General features: G+C 41.7%; 1 protein-coding gene across 1 annotated transcript in view; it reads left to right on the forward strand.

The window, feature by feature from the left end:
* The first annotated feature begins 1162 nt into the window (after positions 1–1162).
* The window catches only part of LOC110497931 (latent-transforming growth factor beta-binding protein 2), a 157810-nt gene continuing 134333 nt past the window's right edge, over positions 1163–24639 (forward strand). The window contains exons 1-2 of the mRNA XM_036954882.2: positions 1163–2227; positions 8112–8185. Of these exons, the coding sequence (XP_036810777.2) occupies positions 1764–2227; positions 8112–8185 (538 nt within the window). The 5' untranslated portion in view covers positions 1163–1763. The remainder of the gene's footprint in view (positions 2228–8111; positions 8186–24639) is intronic.

The raw sequence follows: 24639 nt of genomic DNA on the forward strand, positions 1-24639 counted from the left end.
ACACAGCTCTGGTCAGCCCTGCTCTCCTCTCCTAACACACTGGACAGTACACAGCTCTGGTCAGCCCTGCTCTCCTCTCCTAACACACTGGACAGTACACAGCTCTGGTCAGCCCTGCTCTCCTCTCCTCCCGCACTGGACAGTACACAGCCCTGGTCAGCCCTGCTCTCCTCTCCTCCCGCACTGGACAGTACACAGCTCTGGTCAGCCCTGCTCTCCTCTCCTCACGCACTAGACATGTTTGGGTTGGAAATGATCATGACTCTGAAGGGGCGAAGCTGAGCAGAGCAGGAGCGAGCTTGGTTGGTCCAATGCTCCTCTGTCAGCTGTTACTCAGAGGAAAGACAGCTAGCTTTGCTTCTCCCAAACACACAGCGAAGTTATGATGATTGTCTTGCATGTAGCAACTTCTGTTCATTAATTCCCAAGAAACTAGGTCAAAGAAATACAAACATAACCTACTTCACTTACGTGGGATAGAAAAGAAATGGACAGACCATGCATGCTGACCCAACTAGCCATTTACTTTTGTGATTTTTGGAAGATGTGTGTAACAGTAATGGTGTTGGCATGGTGGAGACAGGAGATGAAAGACATACTGTATAAGTGTATCATTGTGGTTTGAATGGGATGATGCGGCCAACTCTCTGTTGGTTGTTTAAGATCTTATGGGAGAAAATAAATGTTGTTTCCAGACAGTCAAGGACAGGGAAACTGATGATGCAGCATGGATGAAAGGGGAAGATGAATGGGATTTGTTATATAACTTCTCTAGTTTTCCAAGAACTCAAATTTAGCTTGAACTACGTGTGCATTACCCATATCCCCCACATTGTGTGACACAAAGATCATATTGTTATGTCAATGTTCAATAATGAGTGCTTGCTGTTCTACTACTACTCAATAGTTAGCCGTTTATTATTAAGTGCTATATTATACATGCATGACAAATTGACTTAATCTAGCATAGCCTACTCAATCTAAATTTGCCTTGATTAGAATGACCATTACAAAAGACTCGCAGAATAAACAATTGTCTAATTCGCCGAAAATCTGAACGCTGTAGCCTTCTGTGGTATCCAAATTGCGTGCTACACGTGCGTTTTATTCAATGGCAGAATAGAGGAGCATATTTTATTAACACACAAGGAAATATTATATCATACTGTAACTTGGTAGCAATTGTGTGGCCGCTGAGCGCTTGGACCGAGGGGGGCTGAGCGTAGGCATCAATAAGACCACGAAGGGGGAGTTTCTTCTTGTAAAATGCACGCAAAGCCTCCCAAAAATTCCCGGTGATTTCAGATCCAAGAAGGTGGTCATATCCATGGGAGCACCATTCAAAGTCGAGAACTTTCACTTCGAGTAGTACTGTGGCTCCAACCCTGGAATCTCATTGCTGCCCGCGCGCGAAAAAAACCCATGAACTATTACAGATGGATTAAAATGTATCTGACATAATTTTCATAATCGATTGTTTTTGTAAGTACAGGGAAGCTATACATTTTCGATTTTATGAGCATATGTTAAACCTGCGAATTGATATACGTATATTTAAGATATTGATATCCATTCTGCGCAATGCTTACCTGGACATTATGAAGAGCATTTTGCATGCTTGGGAAAGAATAGGACTACATTGCTGCTAAATAATTCTGTTCGCCTCAATTTAACCACTTGATATCGCGCGTGGCTATAGAAAAAACGGAATCTTGATAAGTCACCAAGGTACACGCAGCAGCAATTTATTTTTTGACAAAAATATGAACCGGTTGTGGATTGCAGTTTTAGTGGTTTTAACCATTGCAGTTGTACGAATGTGTGACTGTCGGAAGGACTCAACAGGTGGTGGACAGGAGATGTGGGATCAGCTCCGGGCGCGAGCTAGGGGGCAAGGTCACTCCGCAGGGGGAGCGAACGACGCTGACCCCGCCAGACCATCTAGAGAAAGCTCGCACAGGTCCTCTCACAATGTATCGCCCTCCGGTCGCGGGGCTCCTGTGAGCTCATTATATCAACGAGATAACAGGCACGCGACGGTAATTAAACCAGTTCCAGCTCCCATTACAGAAGCTTCCCACCGGGCGGACGATTCCACCGTTGCACAAGATGCTGCGCGCAGAGCCGCAAGACAGCTCGGCACCCATCACTCATCACAGTACAGACCCCGAATAATTTACAGACAGAGCAACAAACCCAGCTCCACGCACACCAGGCGCCTTGCAGGGTAAGATTTTGCTTGTTATCGGTTGTAAAAAAAAAATGCCTGCAGGAGTGCGTTTGAGTTTGTCTACAGATGTAGGATCTTAATTTGAGCCAGTATGCTACAGCAGGAAAATAATCCTTTAGGGGTTAACACATTTTTCGTAAGGGAAAATCAAGACTGACATTTCAAAGTGGAAATTACAAACTTCTCAAGCCTTTGTAAATCTCAAATACACAACAAGTCAAATACACTACAAGTCTCCTGCAATGGTGTGATGACGTTTAGATCCTACATATGTACCAATCATTTAAATCATTTTTTAAATACATTATACCTGCTGTCTCTTCCCGGGGTTGTAAAGTGAGTATAGGGTTCAGTGAGTGTAGGCATAGGGTAGTTATGAACACCTGTATCAAGGCTACATAATTGTCATTGGTGTTCAGAGACAGTGATTGATGTTGGTGGCTTGTGGGGAATGTCATGAATAAGCACAAGTCCATTAAAGTGAAACTTTTGCTTAGTTGGTAGGCATACACTTGCTGTTACTCTGCTATACAACAATGATTGTATTATACCATCGAACAGGGTTCCCCAACTGGGAGCTGAATCTAGTTGGTGATCTGTAGTGATCTGTAGCCTATGCAGTTGTGTGCTTGCTAACTGCAAACTGTGTGCTTATATCACACATATAGGCTAGGAAACATTGGCTATATTGCCAGTGGCGTGTATTCATGGATGCCAAGGGAAGCCAGGCTTCCCCTTTGTCTCTGTATGTGTAGGCCATCTATCTGATGCTGTCTGGTCTAAAAGAGTATGACATTGTTGCGCCTCTAGCATTGAGTGCAAGGGAGGCCAGCGAGGATTTGGCCTCCCTTGATAATTTTTTTGTGTAAAATAATAGCCAATCAATGTTGAGCTAAACTGAGTGAGCTCAACTGTGAATGGCCCTGGAGCACCAAAACAAAAGTGTCAAGGGAAGCCAGTTTGTATTTGGCTTCACTCCAATCACATCGCACCGAGAGCATACGTTTTGACAGAAACTCTTTGTGCATCTCGTTGTGTTTGTTGGCCTCCGGTGGCTAGCTAGCTAGCTAAAATTGGCCTTTTCCTAAATTAGCCATGGATGGAGATAGGGATTTGGACCCGGCCTTAGGCCTATATATCACGGTCGCAAGGCATATGAACTAACAGGTTATAGAGCAAGTAATGCAATTATCACGACACATAGGTTGTAATATGGTGTTTTTTTCTGGCTTGGCTTCCCCAGTCATTTTACACACCTCTACTGTATATTGCTCTAATCTAATTAATGAAATAACTCTATATACTGAAGAAAAATATAAATGCAACATGCAACGATTCAAAGAATTTACTGAGTTACAGTTTATATAAGGAAATTAGTCAATTGAAATAAATGAATTAGGTCCTAATCTATGGATTTCACATGACTGGGAATACAGATATGCATCTGTTGGTCACAGATACCTTTAAAAAAAAGTAGGGGCGTGGATCAGAAAGCCATTCAGTATCTGGTGTGACCACCATTTGCCTCATGGAGCGCAATCACATCTCCTTCACATAGAGTTGATCAGGCTGTTGATTGTGTCCTGTGGAATGTTGTCCCACTCCTCTTCAATGGCTGTGATAAGTTGCTTGATATTGGTGGAAAGTGGAACACACTGTCGTACACGTCAATCCAGAGCATCCCAAACATGCTCAATGTGTGACATGTCTGGTGAGCACAGTATGCAGGCCATGGAAGAATTGGGACATTTTCAGTTTCCAGGAATTGTGCACAGATCCTTGCGACATGGGGTCGTGCATGATCATTCTGAAACATGAGGTGATGGCGGCGGATGAATGGCACGACAATAGGCCTCAGGATCCCATCATGGTATCTGTGCATTCAAACTGCCATCGAAAAAATGCAATTGTGTTCATTGTAGCTAATGCCTGCCCATACCATAACCCCACCGCCACTCTGTTCACAACATTGGCATCAGCAAACCGCTCACCCACACAATGCCATACACATGGTCTGCGGTTGTGAGGCTGGTTGGACGTACTGCCAAATTCTCTAAAACAATGTTGGAGGTGGCTTATGGTAGAGAAATTAACATTAAATTCTCTGGCAACAGCTCTGGTGGACATTCCTGCAGTCAGCATGCCAATTGCACACTCCCTCAAAACTTGAGACATTTGTGGTATTGTGTTGTGTGACAAAACTGCACATTTTAGAGTGTATTTTTATCACCCCCAGCCCAAGGTGCACCTGTGTAATGATCATGCTGTTAAATCAGCTTCTTGATATGCCACATCTGTCAGGTGGATGAATTATCTTGGCAAAGGAAAAATGCCCACTCACAGGGATGTAATCAAATTTGTGCACAACATTTGAGAGAAATAAGCTTTTTGTGCATATTGAACATTTCTGGGATCTTTTATTTCAGCTCATGAAACATGGAACCAACACTTTACATGTTCTGTTTATATTTTTGTTCAGTGTAATTTCGCTTTTGTCTCTCTCTGTGTTTTCATAATTTTCAGTCGATTCGCAAGTCGCTGAATCTCACCTGAGAAATCATCCGAGCTAGGGAAACAGCTCCCCTTTGTCTCAGTATGTGTAGCCCATGTATCTGATGCTGTCTGGACCAAAAGAGTATAACATATTGTCGCCGTAGCATTTGATTGATTGATACCAGCAAGCATTTAGCCTCTCTTGGTTTTTTCTAAAAGTATTAGCCAATCAGCGTTAAGCTGAGCTCAACTGTGGGTTGCCCTGGTGCATCAAAACTTCCCCCAAGGGAGGCCAGTTTGGATTTGGCTTCACACCAATCAAATCACTTCCTAAGCAAAATGTCATTTTCAGAAAAACGTGTCTGTTTCTGTGCTGCTTATAAACATCGGCCCTTTCTTAAGAAATTAAGAAATCGGCCCTTTCTTAAGCCATGGATGGAGATGGGGATTTGGACTTTTGACTTAATTCTCTGTACAGGCCAATGATTATGACGGCGATTCTGATCTAACCATAAATTAATATGTTGTGCCATTGGCCAAACAGAACCACCATCGGTTGTGTCCATTAAAACCTATTTATTTTTGCTAAATGAACCCTCGTGCAGCCAACCCTGTTTGTTCCACAAGACAAAGCATGGCACACTTAGGAAAGAGGTGTTTACATTATAATCAGAATGGACTTTAAAAGTTCACCTTGGGTTACAGACATTACCTGAATGTTAAATGGAATATTTTTGTTTGAGTATGTCTTTACAGGGCCGCTCACCGAGCCCTATAGGAATCAGGTTAAATACAGTATATGGCCAATTTCTGAGGGACACTTTATTAGCAATATGAGGATCCATTCTAATTGAGGGATGAAAGCACATACACTGCTGTATAGGCATGGTGAGGAATGCCTAGCGGACTCAATGTCTGACATTGAGTGCCCTGATGTCCAGTTCTGCTTTTGATATCTTGCTCAGGTAGGCTTTGTTGCTTGGTTCCAGAAAAGCAAACACAACACATACATTGGTCTATGGTTCCCATAGCCTTTCACAGGGAGATTTAGAGACACTCAAGCACCAGTGTGTTCAGCACCAATGTCTTTATTACTGGTACTGAAAGCAGAGCATGAAGCACTTACGTCCACACAACACTATGGGCTTGATTCCATCATACTCGGTACTGTAACCAAAAACATCTTATTTATTGAATTCATGTACTCAACAAGCCAATGTTACAAAATGTGAATAAAAAATCAATTCCAATCCATGTGGCTGTCAACAGGCTTTTTCACTGCACAAACAGCAGGGGCGCAACTTTCACTGGGGACGGGGCATGTCCCCCCCACATTCTGAAATTGCAATTTTGTCCCCCCCGGTTTTATCATTTGAATGTGATACAAAACGATGCACCGGTGTGCTTTAGGACCATGTGAACGCCTCCGAGTGATTGGGTAGGCTGTTTGGAGTGTTTATCCCACTGGATAAAAAAATATAAATAATATTACATCCCCCCCACTTCTAAAACCAAAGTTGCTCCCCTGACAGAAAGAGTGTTATTATTTGTTTATCCAGAAACCTAGTTACTAGTTTGATTGAATAGGGCACTGTGAGTTTAAGGGGGTGTAACAGTTAAGGTGCCATAAATCTTCCGAGGCATTACCCCGTGGTAATTCACATTTTTTTCACCTCTTTCTGATTCATTAGCTTGAAATGAATCCTCTGCTGGTCGTTAGAGAGCGTGTGTCTGCATGACACATTTCCTCTTGGAATTCCCACTCTCTCCTTACTCACCATCTGGTTTCTGGTGAGCCCTCGGGGAGAGGGAGTTTCATACGGTGTACCTGTCATGTCCTCTCCAGCAAAGTCTGTCAGGAAGACCGCTGACTGCTCCAACTCAGAAAACTGCTCAACCTGGCTGCATGAAATGGGTCATGACGAGTGCAAATATGACATCATTGATATTTATATAGCTTTTATGAATGGTTTCGCTATGAAGAGCTTGGAATACTTTTACCATGCTAGTGTACTCTCCATGAGGCTTTCAGGAATGATCCATCCATATCAGGGCTCTACAGTGCGACCATTTTATTTGCATATGTGCCTAAATATTTCGCTGTGCACCCTGGAATTTTAATTTAGGCGCACCGGTGCACCTATAAAAATGAAGGATTCTAGCTTTAATACCTCAAATATTTTTTATTGTGCTCCTAAATTTCTCTGATTGCGCCTACATTTTTCAACTTAGGCACACATGTGCTCCTTCTAAAAAAGGTCAGCGTAGAGCCCTGCATATAAGCATCAACATCCCCACAGACCTGGTCTGTTTTGTGTGGTTCATATTCATAATTTATCTTTATAAAAATGTACGACAATTTTATGGGAGGTATTGTTTTCTAAGTATTGTGTAGTTCTTGAAAAGGTAAAGGTAATTAATTACTTTCATAGCAACTACTTTGCTAAAATCTGATTGGTCAGATGTGTATTAATTGTCAAAAGAGAACAGTTGACTTAATGCATGTTTGTGAATGTGGTCAGTTCATCATTAAATGTGCATCAGAGTAATTGGTCTCCATCCAGTGTTTGTCTACAGAGAGTCATCCATCCATCCATCCACAATCTAAAGAACTCTCAAACTAGAAAAACAACAGCTGTCTGACCAGATGATGTTAACAGAAGGCAGACAGTCCTACTGTATCCCTGTGTTTACACTAACAGTTTACTAGTCATCTCCTGACTCAGCCTAGATATCGTACCGCATCTGCATAAGTCATACAATCACTCAACAAACTGCCATTAATATCTTGTGGCAAGATGATGGGAGGTCGATTTATGCAAGCACTATTGTTATAGGTTTGAATTTGCCCTGGAGTTGCTCTTGTGGTGTGGTGGCTTTTCATGTATTTCCCCGTAAAAATTGGCCAGTGCTGTTCTTACTGATTAAAGTATGTAAAGAATCCAGTTATTACAGTTTGCCTGGAGATTTATGTAATGCGCAGCCTGGGTGCTTTTCCTGTTTCTCCTCTTCCCTCCTAGGCTCAGATAGCCATGTATTTGTTTTCACTCTAGACTCCATGCAACACAGAGAGAGTGGTGTGTGGCTCTACACTCACAGATAGAGTTTCATGCTTTTGCCTGAAAATGTTATTGCTTCAAATGTAATTATGTTCGAATCTCTAAGGTGCTCCTTCAATAGGCCAACCACATTAAGGGATGTGGAACTATAGTGGGGTCAGAATTAAATCTCAGATAGGAATGTTAAGGTTTGAGACCATGAACACTCTAACCATTATTCCCCTTATGAATTATGAATTGTGGGGTACTGTACTTCCTGCATGCCAGTCCATTTTAAACATTACGTACAGTATATATTACATATCCCATTTATGTCTCTCTCTCTGCAGGCCTAATGTATGTGGAGGTCACCAGTGCTGCTCTGGATGGGCTGTGGCTTCTGGGACCAAGCGCTGTATAAAGCGTAAGTATTCATATCTGCCCTTAGGTAAACAATCATTCATGACTGTCTCTTGACCATCTCTCTCAATCATGTCTCAAGTTGTTAACTGCTCATTCTCAGGCTTGGCCCTGGGTATGAAACACACCAAATCCAATGCCTACGAACTGTGTAAGAATATAGTGTCAGATGATATTACGAGTGTGTCAATATTCCCTCCATGGTCATGTTATTCATGTGGATTTGCATGTAGAGTTTTAACATGTAAATTACCAGTGCTTAGCATTTGGCTCGCTCTGTTGGACGCAAGGGCTTCATTTAGGGTGTAACTGCACTATTTTTACCACAGAAATATTGGATCTTAACTGCCGCATAAAAGTCAATGGCAGATACTGGGGGGGAGTGAATAATTGCCCACTTTTTAAAACACAATTTCGGCAGAATTTTAACAGCTTACAAGTGTTACCAAGCTTTTCATTGTAACATTCTTGACATCTGCCTTTTTACTGTTCTGTGGGTTGTTAAGTGCTAAGTGCTCTGTATGCTTCCTAGTAGGGGCAGCAGCCTTAAAGAATCTCTTTTTGTTGAGAGAGGATTGTGACCTACAAACCAGCTCCTGGTTGCAAATATTATTCTACAGCCTACCAAAACATTTTGAGAATGTTTTTCCTTTTATTTGTGTCTGTCATCATGTTGCAGACTTAAATATCAGGATTTATATGAGAAGCTGTTTAATAGAGAGTTATCTTTAAGCTTTACAAGCACATAATGTGAAACCCTCACAACCTGCATTTCTAGGCTGAAACAGTTCCCACAAAGACAAGACAGCAGTACACACACACACATACACTGTCCCAAACTACAAAAGCTGATGTTGTTTGCCTATCAACTCAGTCAATAAAGTCACCTCATCCGATTACAAAGCAAGCTCATTAGCCAGCCTCCTCATTATCCCTCTCTCCCTCCCACCTCTGGTTCTGCCTCTTTTTCTCAAGCCAGCCAAAGGCACACTTACAGAGGTGTCAATTACTTAGGTTACTTAGAAAGTAACTTGTCCCTTCTAAACCATTCATGTTAAACACAGTACTGTAGACCATCTAAGAAGGTCTCCATCCCACTACCATCTGGTATCTGTTAGTAGTTTGGCCCTCACCCAGGTGTGGCTGGAGGGTAGGGTACTATCAGCTGTGTAGTGAACCCCACACCACGACCCCGGGTCGGGCCCTGGCCTGGTGCTAACACAAGGACCCCCCTTAATGGAGAACCTCCTCCGTGGTGGTGGAAACCCCTCACTAACTATCACATTCTTGGAGTGTGTTACTGCAGACCCTAACAGGGCAGCAGTAGTTGGGGGCGGCCGCATGAGAAAACATTTGAACTAACCCTGGGGGAAAGAAAAGGATGTCAACTGGGCCATAAGTAAAAACATATCCTCACTGAGCCACGTCGAGAAAATTCTATGTGAAGAATTTGAAGTGGTAAGTTTCACCTGGGAAAGCGGATTTGGGACTGTGACTTTGGTGTCTTGTTGTGGTTTCTCAACAATACATGCTTGTTGAATCAGGTTGAAGTCACAGCAAACACTGTACATGGCAGGAGTTAGCTTATTAGTTGTCCAGTTAGAATGCCAACAAGGATTTTTATTTTTATTTTTTATTGATTTTAAATTTAACCCATTTTTCTCCCCAATTTCGTGATATCCAATTGTTTAGTAGCTACTATCTTGTCTCATCGCTACAACTCCCGTATGGGCTCGGGAGAGACGAAGGTTGAAAGTCATGGGTCCTCCGATACACAACCCAACCAAGCCGCACTGCTTCTTAACACAGCGCGCATTCAACCAGGAAGCCAGCCGCACCAATGTGTCGGAGGAAACACTGTGCACCTGGCAACCTTGGTTAGCGCGCACTGTACAGTTGAAGTCGGAAGTTTACATACACTTGTGTGAAGAGTATGAAGGAATGTGAAGGAATGTGTGTGGTGTCAATATGCGTGTGTGTGTGTGTGTCAGTGTGTGTGTGGTTAGAGTCCAGTGAGTGTACATGGAGCTTGTGCAAGAGAGTCAGTGCAACAAAGAATAATACAGTTGAAGTCAGAAGTTTACATACACTTATACCCTGACTACACCGCTCGCGTCTTGTAAATGTAGGAATCTGTATTATTCAATTATTGCACCCCCACTGCTCACACGCGTCAACGAGCATCTGCGTTGCCAAGGGCTAAAATGGAAGCCAGTCCTATTTTTGATGCAGATCACGCTGCAAGTCCTGCCTCTCCCATCTCCTCATTGGTTTATAGAAGCAGGTACCCACGTGCCATCTCCTCATTGGTTATACCCACGTGGGTGATTGAAAGACGAACTGTTTTGCCGGTTGTCGTGGTAATACAATGAAAGTGTAGATGCCAATCACCATATAAGTTCAAAGATGAAAAAGATTGGAAGGAGGAGAGATGACGAGAAACTATTCGGTTGACCGTTTTATGTGTGGATTAATTGTCGGAGTAGAGGACCTTGTGCATTTCAGGTTAAGTAACAATTCAATGTTTATATCTCAGGACAAATTTGCTAGCAACAGCAAGCTAGCTAAATAGGACAAATTAGCTAGCAAGTGCATGCTAACTAGCTAAATTGCCATACATTTTTAATGCTTTTCGACCTGTCCCCAAAGTAATGTAATTGGTTCAGAGTTTGTTTTGATATTTTAGCCTACGTGTCGTGATCGCGTTTGGTGTAGAGGGACAAAATCAATTTATGCACAATAGCGCACGAGCACAGCCGGTTTGGGTTCCGTGTTAGGTTGGAGTCATTAAAACTCGTTTTTCAACCACTCCACAAATTTCTTGATAACAAACTATAGTTTTGGCAGGTCGGTTAGGACATCTACTTTGTGCATGACACAAGTCATTTTTCCAACAATTGTTTACAGACAGATTATTTCACTTATAATTCACTGTATCACAATTCCAGTGGGTCAGAAGTTTACATACACTAAGTTGACTCTGCCTTTAAACAGCTTGGAAAATTCCATAAAATGATATCATGGCTTTAGAAGCTTCTGATAGGCTAATTTACATCATTTGAGTCAATTGGAGGTGTACCTGTGGATGTATTTCAAAGCCAACTTTCAAACTCAGTGCCTCTTGATTTTCCCATGGTGTCAAGCAAAAAGAAATCAGCCAAGACCGCAGAATTTTTTTTGTAGACCTCCACAAGTCTGGTTCATCCTTGGGAACAACTTCCAAAAGCCTGAAGGTACCATGTTTATCTGTACAAACAATAGCATGCAAGTATAAACATCATGGGACCGCACAGCTGTCATATCGCTCAGGACGGAGACGCGTTCTGTCTCCTAGAGATGAACGTACTTTGGTGCAAAAAGTGCAAATCAATCCCAGAACAACAGCAAAGGACCGGGGGAAGATGCTGGAGGAAATAGGTACAAAGTCCTATATCGACTTAAACTGAAAGGCTGCTCAGCAAGGAAGAAGCCACTGCTCCAAAACCGCCATAAAAAAGCCAGTCTACGGTTTGCAACTGCACATGAGGACAAAGATCGTACTTTTTGGGGAAATGACTGATGAAACAAAAAAGGAACTGACCATCGTTATGTTTGGAGGAAAAAGGGTGTGGCTTGCAAGCCAAAGAACACCATCCCAATCGTGAAGCACGTGGTTGGCAGCATAATGTTGTGGAAGTGCTTTGCTTCAGGAGGGACTGGTGAACTTCACAAAATAAATGGCATCAGGAGGAAGGAGAAATATGTGGATATATTGAAGCAACATCTCAAGACATCAGTCAGGAAGTTAAAGCTTGGTCGCAAATGGGTCTTCCAAATGGACAATGACCCCAAGCATACTTCCAAAGTTGTGGACAACAAAGTCAAGGTAATAGAGTGGCCATCACAAAGCACTGACCTCAATCCTATAGAAAATTTGTGGGCAGAACTGAAAAAGTGTATGCGAGCAAGGAGGCCAACAAACCTGACTCAGTTACACCAGCTCTGTCAGGAGGAATGGGCCCAAATTCACCCAACTTATTGTGGGAAGCTTGTGAAAGGCTACCCGAAACGTTTGACCCAAGTTAAACAATTTAAAGGCAATGCTACCAAATACTAATTGAGTGTATGTAAACTTCTGACACACTGGGAATGTGATGAAAGAAATAAAGCTGAAATAAATAATTCTCTCTACTATTATTCTGACATTTCACATTCTTAAAATGAAATGGTGATCCTAACTGACCTAAGACAGGGGATGTTTACTTTGATTAAATGTCAGGAATTGTGAAAAACTGAGTTTAAATGTATTTGGCTAAGGTGTATGTAAATTTCCGACTTCAACTGTATATACAGTGCCAGTCAAAAGTTTGGACACACCTGCTCATTCCATGTTTTTCTTTATGGAATCATGTAGTAAGCAAAAATGTCTAATATAAAATATATTTAGATTTGTTTAACACATTTTTGGTTACTGCATGATTCCATATGTGTTATTTCATAGATTTGATGTCTTAGTAAAAATTGTAAAAAATAAAGATAAACCCTATATAACCCTACATAACCCTATATATATATATATATATATATATATATATATATATATATATTGTCATAAGCGCAACGTGACTGCAAAAGAGACACGTTAGAATGTCAATTCTCATCAAATAAATTAGAAATCTGACAGAAATACGGAACAAATCATTTTTTGTTGTTGTAAATTAGTGGTGTTTTAATTTCTTTATAAAATGTGGGACATGATTATTTGAATGCGGGACTGTTGCGCACAATCCGGGATACCTGTACATAGCCCACCTATAATTTAGCCCAAACAACTACCTCTTTCCCTACTGTATTTCATTAATTTATTTATTTTGCTCCTTTGCACCCCATTATTTTTATTTCTACTTTGCACATTCTCCCATTGCAAATCTACCATTCCAGTGTTTTACTTGCTATATTGTATTTACTTTGCCACCATGGCCTTTTTGCCTTTACCTCCCTTATCTCACCTCATTTGCTCACATCGTATATAGACTTGTTTATACTGTATTATTGACTGTATGTTTGTTTTACTCCATGTGTAACTCTGTGTCGTTGTATGTGTCGAACTGCTTTGCTTAATCTTGGCCAGGTCGCAATTGTAAATGAGAACTTGTTCTCAACTTGCCTACCTGGTTAAATAAAGGTGAAATAAATAAATAAATATGTGGTCACCCTAGTCTGGTGGGGGATCTAGATATGGATTAAAATTGTTTTAAGAGTTCTTGTCCTGTTGTGTGTTTGGTCCAACATGGGCTTTTGTCCCAGATTCTTCCAATAATATCCTGATTCTGTCTCTGTGTTGTTGTAGAAGGATGGATGGTTAACACAGTTGTTTTTTATATGTTGTGTTGCTTAGTAAGTTACATCTGTCTAAAAGAGTTTGGCGCTATGTAATAAATATAAGCAAAAACAAGAAATATATACAGTGCATTCGGAAAGTATTCAGACCACTTGACTTTTTCCACATTTTGTTATGTTACAGCCTTATTCTAAAATTGTTGAAAAATAATGAGGATCTGCACACAATACCCCATAATGACAAAGCGAAAACCCGTTTTTAGTAATTTCTGCACATTTATTAAGAATAAAAAACCAAAATATCTTATTTACATAAGTATTCAGACCCTTTGCTATGAGACTCGAAATTGAGCTCAGGTGCATCCTGTTTCCATTGATCATCCTTGAGATGTTTTTATAACTTGATTGGAGTCCACCTGTGGTAAATTAAATTGATTGGACATGATTTGGAATGGCACACACCTGTCTTTATAAGGTCCCACAGTTGACAGTGCATGTCAGAGCAAAAACCAAGCCATGAGGTCGAAAGAATTGTCCTTAGAGCTCCGAGTCGAGTCACAGATCTGGGGAAGGGTACCAAAAAACATCTGCAGCTTTGAAGGTCCGCACGAACACAGTGGCCTCCATCATTCTGAAATGTAAGAAGTTTGGAACCACCAAGACTCTTCCTAGAGCTGGGCGTCCAGCCAAACTGAGCAATCAGGGGGAGAAGGGCCTTGGTCAGGGAAGTGACCAAGAACCCAATGGTCACTCTAACAAAGCTCCAGAGTTCCTCTGTGGAGATGGGAGAACCTTCCAGGACAACCATCTCTACAGCACTCCATCAATCAGGCCTTTATGGTAGGGCGACCAGACGGAAGCCACTCCTCAGTAAAAGGCACATGACAGTCCACTTGGAGCTAGCCAAAAGGCACCTAAAAGACTTTCAGACCATGAGAAACAAGATTCTCTTGTCTGATGAAACCAAGATTGAACTCTTTAGCCGGAACGCCAAATGTCACATCTGGAGGAAACCTGGCACCATCCCTACGGTGAAGCGTGGTGGGGGCAGTATCATGCTGTGGGGATGTTTTTCAATGGCAGGGACTGGGAGACCAGTCAGGATCAAGGGAATGATGAACGGCACAAAGTACAGAGAGACCCTTGATGAAAACCTGCTCCAGAGCACTCAGGGGCTCAGACTGGGGCAAAGGTTAAACTTCCAAAAGGACAATGATCCTAAGCAAACAGCCAAGACAACTCAGGAGTGGCTTCGGTACAAGTCTCTGAATGTCCTTAAGTGGCCAATCAGAGCCCTGACTTGAACCCGATCATCTCTGGAGAGACATTTAAATAGCTGTGCAGCGATGCTCCCCATCAAACCTGACAGAGCTTGAGAGGATCTGCAGAGAATGGGAGATGTGCCAAATACAGGTGTGCCAAGCTTGTAGCGTCATACCCAAGAAGACTCGATGCTGTAATCGCTGCCAAAGGTGCTTCAACAAGGTACTGAATAAAGGGTCTGAATACTTATGTAAATGTGATATTTCCCGTGAATTGTTTTTTATACATTTGCAAAAATGTCAAAAAACTTGTTTTTGCTTTGTCATCATGATGTATTGTGTGTAGATTGATGAGGGGGGAAAAACAATTTAATCAATTTTAGAATAAGGCTGTAACGTAACAAAATGTGGAATGTCCACCAGAGTTGTTGCCAGAGAGTTGAATGTTTATTTCTCTACCATAAGCTGCCTCCAACGTCGTTTTAGAGAATTTGGCAGTACGTCCAACAGGCCTCACAATCGTAGACCACGTGTCCTGAGCCCTGGTCCTTCGGGTTCTTCACATGTGGGATCGTCTGGGGGGGGGGGGGGGGGGGGGGGGGATTGGCTAGGCCTGGCTGCCAATTATCATGGCTGCATCCCTGCCCAGTCATGTGAAATCCATATATTAGGGCCTAATGAATTTATTTCAATTGACTGATTTCCTTATATGAACTGTAACTCGGTAAAATCTTTGACGATGTTCCATGTGGTATTTATATTTTTGTTCAGTATACATTCTAATCAGGCTTTGAAGTTCATGTTTGACGCTTTTGTGGTCTGATCCAGTTGATAGCTTTCATAAGACATATAGCTCTTTGGGTTTTTCTGCTTGTATTGACAAAGGCCATAAAGTGATGCGAGATGTAACTGTGGCCAATGGCCATAGAAAAATGTCCAATTTATATTCATATTTATTTACAATCATCATTTATCCTAGCTACACCCCACAGGACCGAAATGGTGCATCTGGTTTGGGGGTCATCCTCTGTTCTCTTTACAAAAAGAAGCCTCAGTCCCAGAGAGCAAGTTTTACTGTAAAGCCCTAATACTGCTCTACACATTTTTTACCTGTGCAGGTTCCTCCTTTTGCCAGAACCGGGTTTAGAAATGAACTTAGTCAGTGGCCAATATTCATTTACAATCACAATTCACAGTTTTAAATCAAAGCATGAATGAATACTTCACCAGCAAACCAGTAATTCATGAAATGAACCAGGAATGGTAAGCAGTGGGAATGCAGTCCATCTTGATAAACAATTATTGCCAGAAGAAGAGAGGCTGAACATCGGATTAGTGGAATTCCTTTGCTTTGTATCGTAAACAGCCACAGTAACCTGTTTCCAAAATATTAAACCCTCCAAATGAAATCAAATGAGGTGGAAAGAAAAGGTCACCTTGTTAGATGGAAGGACATTTATCTTTCTGATTTATTGTCACAACCGTACCAGAATTGGAATCCAGTATTTATAATTGAGTAGATAGAAATAGACTCTCCCCTGTTCTACTCATGCTTCACTTAGATATCTCACTCTAATCTATGGACCTGTGGTATTGAAAGTAAGATTCACAGCAGTTATCTCACAGTGAACATGATCTGGGCTACAGTATTACACAAAGTTGATCTGAGCCAACTGAGCATTCAGCTCTCATCTGTTAGTAGTGTTTATTTCTGGTTGGTTAGGAGGTTTATTCCTATTCCTTTATTCCTATCAAAGTTTAAATTTAAATCCTGACCAACAGGTGTTTACATACTGAGTCTGGCACGTGTCCACCGGCCATAGAGACAGGGCTAGCCCTTGGCATCCACACCGCCCGGGTCACTATGCATCAGTGTCATTGGGTTTGCAATGGCTTCTCCTCCCCACAATTTAGGACAGAATGCAGAATGCCTCTCACAGGAGAGAGAGTCCCCACCGTGCACACTGTGTCCTCCTGACTGTCTCAACCCAGCACACTGAGTTTACCCAGTGTCATGGCACAAAGACTTATCGATCCAGTAAGCTATTTCTGCAGTCATACTTACTGTACCTACTATAGTAAAGAGAAAATAGTGCATGGTATGTATTGAATTATTTCATCATTCAACAAGTATAATCAGCCATGAAATAATGGCCCCACCATGAAAGGCATAGCATTGCCTCTTGATTTAAATCCTTAGCTGTCTTTGAGAGGGCAGATGAAAGGTGCATCATTCAAATCTTAAGTAGCCGGTGATTGACAGAGTGAAATGCAGTAGAAAGGAGGTTCTTTTTGATTTTCCTTCCAGCTTTCTTTGGCCTGCTGTGCTGCTCAGGGCCCCATCCAACCCTAAAATAACTCTTCATGCAGAAAGCCTGCCTCGGTCTCTTTCATTCACCCATTCCTTGCTATTTCTCTCCCTCTTTCCAAACATAAAATTCTCACGTGGAATGTTTCTTTAATTCCATCATATCCTCACTGCTGTTGGGGCTAGATTAAAGCCTTCCAGTGCACTTCGATTTGGAGACACCGTTGGGAATTCTGTATATTTTGCGTCAGGCTGTGCTGTGCTGCCCATGCTCAGAATTACATACTTTGTTGTTACCTCATAACATAACATATGCCTATGTACATAAGCTGTATGTATGAGTCGTGGGGTTGAAAACTGTTTAATTGGGGAAAATAGTCACATTTCACAGATGAATATAATATATGTGAAATTGTGTTAATTTACCTGTCAGTTCTTCTAAGAGTAATTTGTTTTACTGATTGAGTTCTTTTGGTCCATGTTGTAAAATAGACGGCTGGCTGTAGACGGCTGGCTGTAGTGTACATGTTGTCCGTGCATGTTGTCCGTGTCTTCTCTTACAACACTGAGCCCCAGTGGTTTACAACCATCCTACTGAAACCACAAACCTGTCTGGATCTCTCATTGGGGACCTGTCATGAAGCTGTCATTGGGGACCTGTCATAAAGCCTTGGTGTGAAACAGAGTCCACTTTTAATATATGTTCCTCTCACATCAACATGTGTCCACCAGCTGGTAAAGTATCAAGAACATACATGTGTGAGCGCTTTGTAAAGACTACCTTCACATAAAGAGCTTCACAATCATGTTGGGTATTATAGATTCCAAAATGTTTTGGCTTGTTATTAGTGGTGCTTTCTTCCTACTAAATAGATGATTGTGCTCCAGAGGCTAGGCATGCATTGCTACAGCTCAAAATATGTTTTAGCATGAAGTCTGTCTTTGCATCCAACCAGTGCATATTCAAGCCTATCATTGAATCTGACAGTGTTCCTTTGCCTCCATGTCTGTGGGCCAGTTGCTCATCCTTATCAAAACCATATATGCTTGTCAGCCAAGTCACCTTGAGTTTTTGTTGGGGGGAAAGATTTTTATGTTCCATTCAATTGTTTGAAGAGCATACACTGCTAAATGCATTAGCTGTATGAAAGAGATATCAGGCCAATATACTGTGGAAAATGTGGTTTATATGTATTGTCATCTAGCATCACACACACATAGAGTTCAGCCCGAAATCTCTTCGAAAGGAAAGAGCATACTCAGTTTATGTATATAGGGGATGTTGACCAAATCTGCCTAATAATGTGGCTTGTCTTTAAGCCACTGGCCTCTCTGGTGACGTTGTTCAGTCAGGGGTGAAATAATTGCTACACAGACAGCTGTGTAGGCCAACTCTGCTTTACAGGCACACTGCGGATTAGCAGAGGGTTGCACAGTTCACAGTTCAGGGCATAACTCTCCCTGGCAGTCTGGATGGCTTTATGGGCCATTAGACAGATCCTGTAATCAATACACACACCATGCTCACACAGCCCTATCATTACCCACACACTGGACACTTTACATTACTCTTCCCAAACCAGGAGTCCTGCCTTCTCCTCACCAGTTGTTGTCTGTGTGGAGGTGGCAATCAGGTTATTTTTGGGCCTCCTCTGGCCATATGTTTTTCTAATTGCTACCATGGACCACAAAATAGCTAGAATTGGTTATTATGGACCACAACACAGCTAGAATGAGTTACCATGGACCACAACATAGCTAGAAGGAGTTATTATGGACCTCAACATAGCTAGAATGAGTTATTATGGACCACAACATAGCTAGAATGAGTTATTATTGACCACAACATAGCTAGAATGAGTTATTATGGACCACAACATAGCTAGAATGAGTTATTATGGACCACAACATAGCTAGAATGAGTTATTATGGACCACAACATAGGTAGAATGAGTTACCATGGATCTCAACATAGCTAGAATGAGTTACCATAGACCACAACATAGCTAAAATGAGTTACCATGGACCACAACATAGCTAGAATGAGTTACCATGGACCACAACATAGCTAGAATGAGTTACCATGGACCACAACATAGCTAGAATGAGTTACCATGGACCACAACATAGCTAGAATGAGTTACCATGGACCACAACATAGCTAGAATGAGTTACCATGGACCACAACATAGCTAGAGTGAGTTACCATGGACCACAACATAGCTAGAATGAGTTATTATGGACCACAACATAGCTAGAATGAGTTACCATGGACCACAACATAGCTAGAATGAGTTACCATGGACCACAACATAGCTAGAATGAGTTACCATGGACCACAACATAGCTAGAATGAGTTACCATGGACCACAACATAGCTAGAGTGAGTTACCATGGACCACAACATAGCTAGAATGAGTTATTATGGACCACAATATAACTAGAATGAGTTAGTTATGGACCACAACATAGCTAATATGAGTTGCCATGGACCACAACATAGCTAGAATGAGTTATTATGGACCACAACATAGCTAGAATGAGTTACGATGGACCACAACATAGCTCAAATGAGTTACCATAGACCACAACATAGCTAGAATGAGTTACCATGGACCACAACATAGCTAGAATGAGTTACCATGGACCACAACATAGCTAGAATGAGTTATTATGGACCACAACATAGCTAGAATGAGTTATTATGGACCACAACATAGCTAGAATGAGTTACCATGGACCACAACATAGCTAGAATGAGTTACCATGGACCACAACATAGCTAGAATGAGTTATTATGGACCACAACATAGCTAGAATGAGTTATTATGGACCACAACATAGCTAGAATGAGTTGCCATGGACCACAATATAACTAGAATGAGTTAGTTATGGACCACAACATAGCTAATATGAGTTGCCATGGACCACAACATAGCTAGAATGAGTTATTATGGACCACAACATAGCTAGAATGAGTTACGATGGACCACAACATAGCTCAAATGAGTTACCATAGACCACAACATAGCTAGAATGAGTTACCATGGACCACAACATAGCTAGAATGAGTTACCATGGACCACAACATAGCTAATATGAGTTGCCATGGACCACAACATAGCTAGAATGAGTTATTATGGACCACAACATAGCTAGAATGAGTTACCATGGACCACAACATAGCTAGAATAAGTTACCATGGACCACAACATAGCTAAAATGAGTTACCATTGACCACAACATAGCTAGAATGAGTTACCATGGACCACAACATAGCTAGAATGAGTTACCATGGACCACAACATAGCTAGAATGAGTTACCATGGACCACAACATAGCTAGGAGTTACCGCACTGTCTCTCCATATACAGTAGTTGTTTTTCTGTGGATGAGGAGGTGAAAGGGATGTCTTTCTGTTTACACATTGGTTTTGGTAGGCAAGCCTCTGTTGATGTAGGGCCACTAGAGAGGGGAGCAGAGAGCTGCTACACTGCTCCAGCCGTAGGAAGTCTGTCCAGTGTAATACATTCTTCAATTACATTTAGCTGTTTCTGTTTCTTTGTGTGTGATGTAACTGGTGTCATGATGCAGAGAGTGGATATGTCAGAAATCTCTTAAATGGAGAGACTAGAGAACTGCAAGACTTTGCTTTTTTATTGATTTACTTAACCCTTATTTTACCAAGTAAGTTGACTGAGAACACATATTCATTTACATACATAACACCAAACAAAAAGCTATCCCCACCTCTGCGCCCCCCCCCCCCCCCCCCAACACTGTCACAGTTTATTGTGAAATAAACTCAAATTACTTATTTGAAGTTCGTGGCACCACGTGGTTTTCTGTTTCATAACGCATTTGTGTCCAGTACACAATTTCTTCAACACAAATTCCAATTTGTTGTGGCTAAAGTTAGCTCGGTGACTAATGTTAGCTAGGCTATGGGTTAAGGTTAGGGGTAGGGGTTACGGCAAGGGTTAGATTTAGGTAACATGCTAGCTAAGTAGTTGAAGGGTTTTAAGGTTAGGGTTAGCTGACATGCTAAGTAGTTAAAGGGTTTTAAGGTTAGTGTTAGCTAACATGCTAAGTAGTTAAAGGGTTTTAAGGTTAGGGTTAGCTAACATGCTAAGTAGTTAAAAAGTAGCAAGGACTTTTAAAGTGGTCTATCATGTTATTTGAACACACAACATTTGGGTTATACACGTCGCATTATACACCTACCCACCCTCCTCGACAAACCCTCTTCCTATTGTTTCTGACTTAAGTAACCTAATGTCTTTATCTGTGATTGAAATGCACTGTATACAACATTTTTGTGGTGACTTTTTTCTTGTGTCTGTCACGAATTTCACATAAGTAACTTTTATCTATTTCACAATCATTTGTGATAGCCTTACACTCTCCTGCACGCCACAGTTTAGTCAGAACAACACATAGCCAATCATATATCATGCTCCCTCCGGCTCCATGGCCGTATGGAAAACGTTGTGATGTTACCCCGAGGAGAATGGAGTTTGTGGGTTTTGGTGACCACGACCTCTCACATTCTTATTAAGTTACACATACTGTAGTGGGCACACACCCCTAGATATCCCCCAGTACATTGCTCGTTATAGGCTGAAGTAGGGAGCCTGAGGGGTGTGGCGAAGAGACATAGTGTGGCTAAAGGTAATGTACACAGTGTCATGGGTCAACCTCAGGTTAACTAAACCCCCCCCAGACAACTTGATGTGGTAGGAGAGAGAGTGAATGCCCTAACTACTGTATTCGGTTGAAAAATTGCACTGTGACAGAAAAAGTGAAAAGATATGACAAGGGCACCTCCATTTTCTGAAAGATTACCCCTTAAGGATTTACCATAAAGGGAAAAGAGCACAAAGTACACAGAACTACCACAAAGGACCAGTCATCAGTCAGTCCTGAGCTGAGCTCCCTCACTTCTGCTGGTAATGATTAGGCTGCTAGATAGTGGTGGGTGAGAGGGATGATTCATAACTTCTGTTTTTGGATGATATATTGGGCAATGGACAGTGACAAACTCTGAAATTCTTCTTATGGATGTTAAATGATGGTACTGAAATGTGCAAATGCTCAATTTTGAAAACAATATAACCTGTGCTTTTTAATAACATAAATAATCTGATCAATATCAGGGGTGCTAAAATACCAGTGTACCACAATTCTGCTGAGACAATTCTGCAGTGTTACTTATTTGTTAGGAAACATTTTAGACATGCTTCTTTCCACTTGTAGTACCATATACTGCAAGTGGCAATATATCTAGCCGATCCCAGAGTCCATAACACTTAACATATAAATGGCTTCTGTCCGATCTCTGGTTCTTACCCTTCAATAGAAATGATTTCACCTCCCAGAGCCTGGCCTACCGTTTAATTATTTTAAAAGACATCCGTTCAGTAGCAAAATATAAGAGTCCTTTCCTTAGTCAGTCCAATGTTAAATAATTATGACAATGTGCTTTAATAAAACCTCCTGGGAGCAGGTCTTTGTTGTATTGTAGAAGGTGAGGGAGTGTGGTAAAGTGAGGGCCAAGTGATAGTGTTATGACTTCTCTCTGATATCACACACACGGCTCAGTGTTCCAGAGTTTAGCATGTTTCCATTCTTCACTTTGAACAGATATTTTTTCATATATTTTGAAAGGGCCCTTGGTGGTGAGCTCTTTAGTTATTTGTATTCTCTACAAAGTGAGCCTCAATCCTAATTTGTTGAATGGCTCCCTGGCCCTAATGTTCTGAATGGCACATAATTTCCTCCAACCGTAAATTGAGGGGTTCCCCAAGATTATCACGATTCCGCTGTCGTTATTTATATAATTTTCAAAAAGTACCAATATCAAGTTAGCGGAGGTAGTATTGTTGACCTGTGAGATACATTTGAGACATTTTTATATGTGTTTGAGTTTCACATTTCCTGGGCTGAGAGAGAGGATTGTAAAAGTTTGTGAGGTGGAGAGAGGGGGCAAATCTTCAGCAAATAGTAATGGCCTGAAGACATGCACTCTGTTGGAAACGAGAGCCCGGCCCCATGCAGTGAATAGTAGGGCTGGGAATTGCTAGGGACCTCACAATACTTAGGTGTTGATACAATATGTATTGCGATTCTCACAATTCAATATGTATTGCAATTCGATACTGCGTTTTTTAATTTTACATTTTAAATTTCACCTTTATTTAACCAGGTAGGCCAGTTGAGAACAAGTTCTCATTTACAACTGCGACCTGGCCAAGATAAAGCAAAGCAGTGTGACAAAAACAACAACACAGAGTTACACATGGGATAAACAAATGTACAGTCAATAACACAATAGAAACATCTGTATACAGTGTGTGCAAATGAAGTAAGGAGGTAAGGCAATAAATAGGTCAGTAGTGGCGAAGTAATTACAATTTAGCAATTTACACTGGAGTGATAGATGTGCAGATGAGGATGTGCAAGTAGAAATACTGGTGTGCAAAAGAGCACAAAAACAAATATGGGGATACGGTAGGTAGTTGGTTGGATGGGCTATTTACAGATGGGCTGTGTACAGCTGCAGCGATCGGTAAGCTGCTCTGACAGCTGACGCCTAAAGTTAGTGAAGGAAATATAAGTCTCCAACTTCAGTGATTTTTGCAAATCGTTCCAGTCATTGGCAGCAGAGAACTGGAAGGAAAGGCATCCAAACTAGGTGTTGGCTTTGGGGATGACCAGTGAGATATACCTGCTGTAGCGCGTGCTATGGGTGGGTGCTGCTATGGTGACCAGTGAGCTGAGATAAGGCGGGGCTTTACCTAGCAAGGACTTATAGATGACCTGGAGCCAGTGAGTTTGATGAATATGTAGCGAGGACCAGCCAACGAGAGCATACAGGTTGCAGTGGTGGGTAGTATATGTGATAGACTGCATCCAGTTTGCTGAGTAGAATGTTGGAGGCTATTTTGTAAATGACATTGCCGAAGTCGAGGATCGGTAGGATAGTCAGTTTTACGAGGGTATGTTTGGCAGCATGAGTGAAGGAGGCTTTGTTGCGAAATAGGAAGCCAATTCTAGATTTAACGTTGGATTGGATTGGATTGGATGCTTAATGTGAGTCTGGAAGGAGAGTTTACAGTCTAGCCAGACACCTAGGTATTTATAGTTGTCCACATATTCTAAGTCAGAACCGTCCAGAGTAGTGGTGCTAGTCGGGCGGGCGGGTGCGGGCAGCGATCGGTTGAAGAGCATGCATTTCGTTTTGCTAGCATTTAAGAGCAGTTGGAGGAGTTGTATGGCATTGAAGCTCGTTTGGAGGTTTTTTAACACAGTGTCCAAAGGAAGAAGGGCCAGATGTATACAGAATGGTGTTGTCTACATAGAGGTGGATCAAAGAATCACCCGCAGCAAGAGTGACATCCTTGATGTATACAGAGTAAAGAGTCTGCCTGAGAATTGAACTCTGTGGCACCCCCATAGAGACTGCCAGAGTTCCGGACAACAGGCCCTCCGATTTGACACACTGAACTCTATCTGAGAAGTAGTTGGTGAACCAGGCGAGGCAGTCATTAGAGAAACCAAGGCTGTTGA

This window comes from Oncorhynchus mykiss, chromosome 19 (genome assembly GCF_057628025.1).
Source record: "Oncorhynchus mykiss isolate SJ-2025 chromosome 19, ASM5762802v1, whole genome shotgun sequence".
Lineage (NCBI taxonomy): Eukaryota > Metazoa > Chordata > Actinopteri > Salmoniformes > Salmonidae > Oncorhynchus > Oncorhynchus mykiss.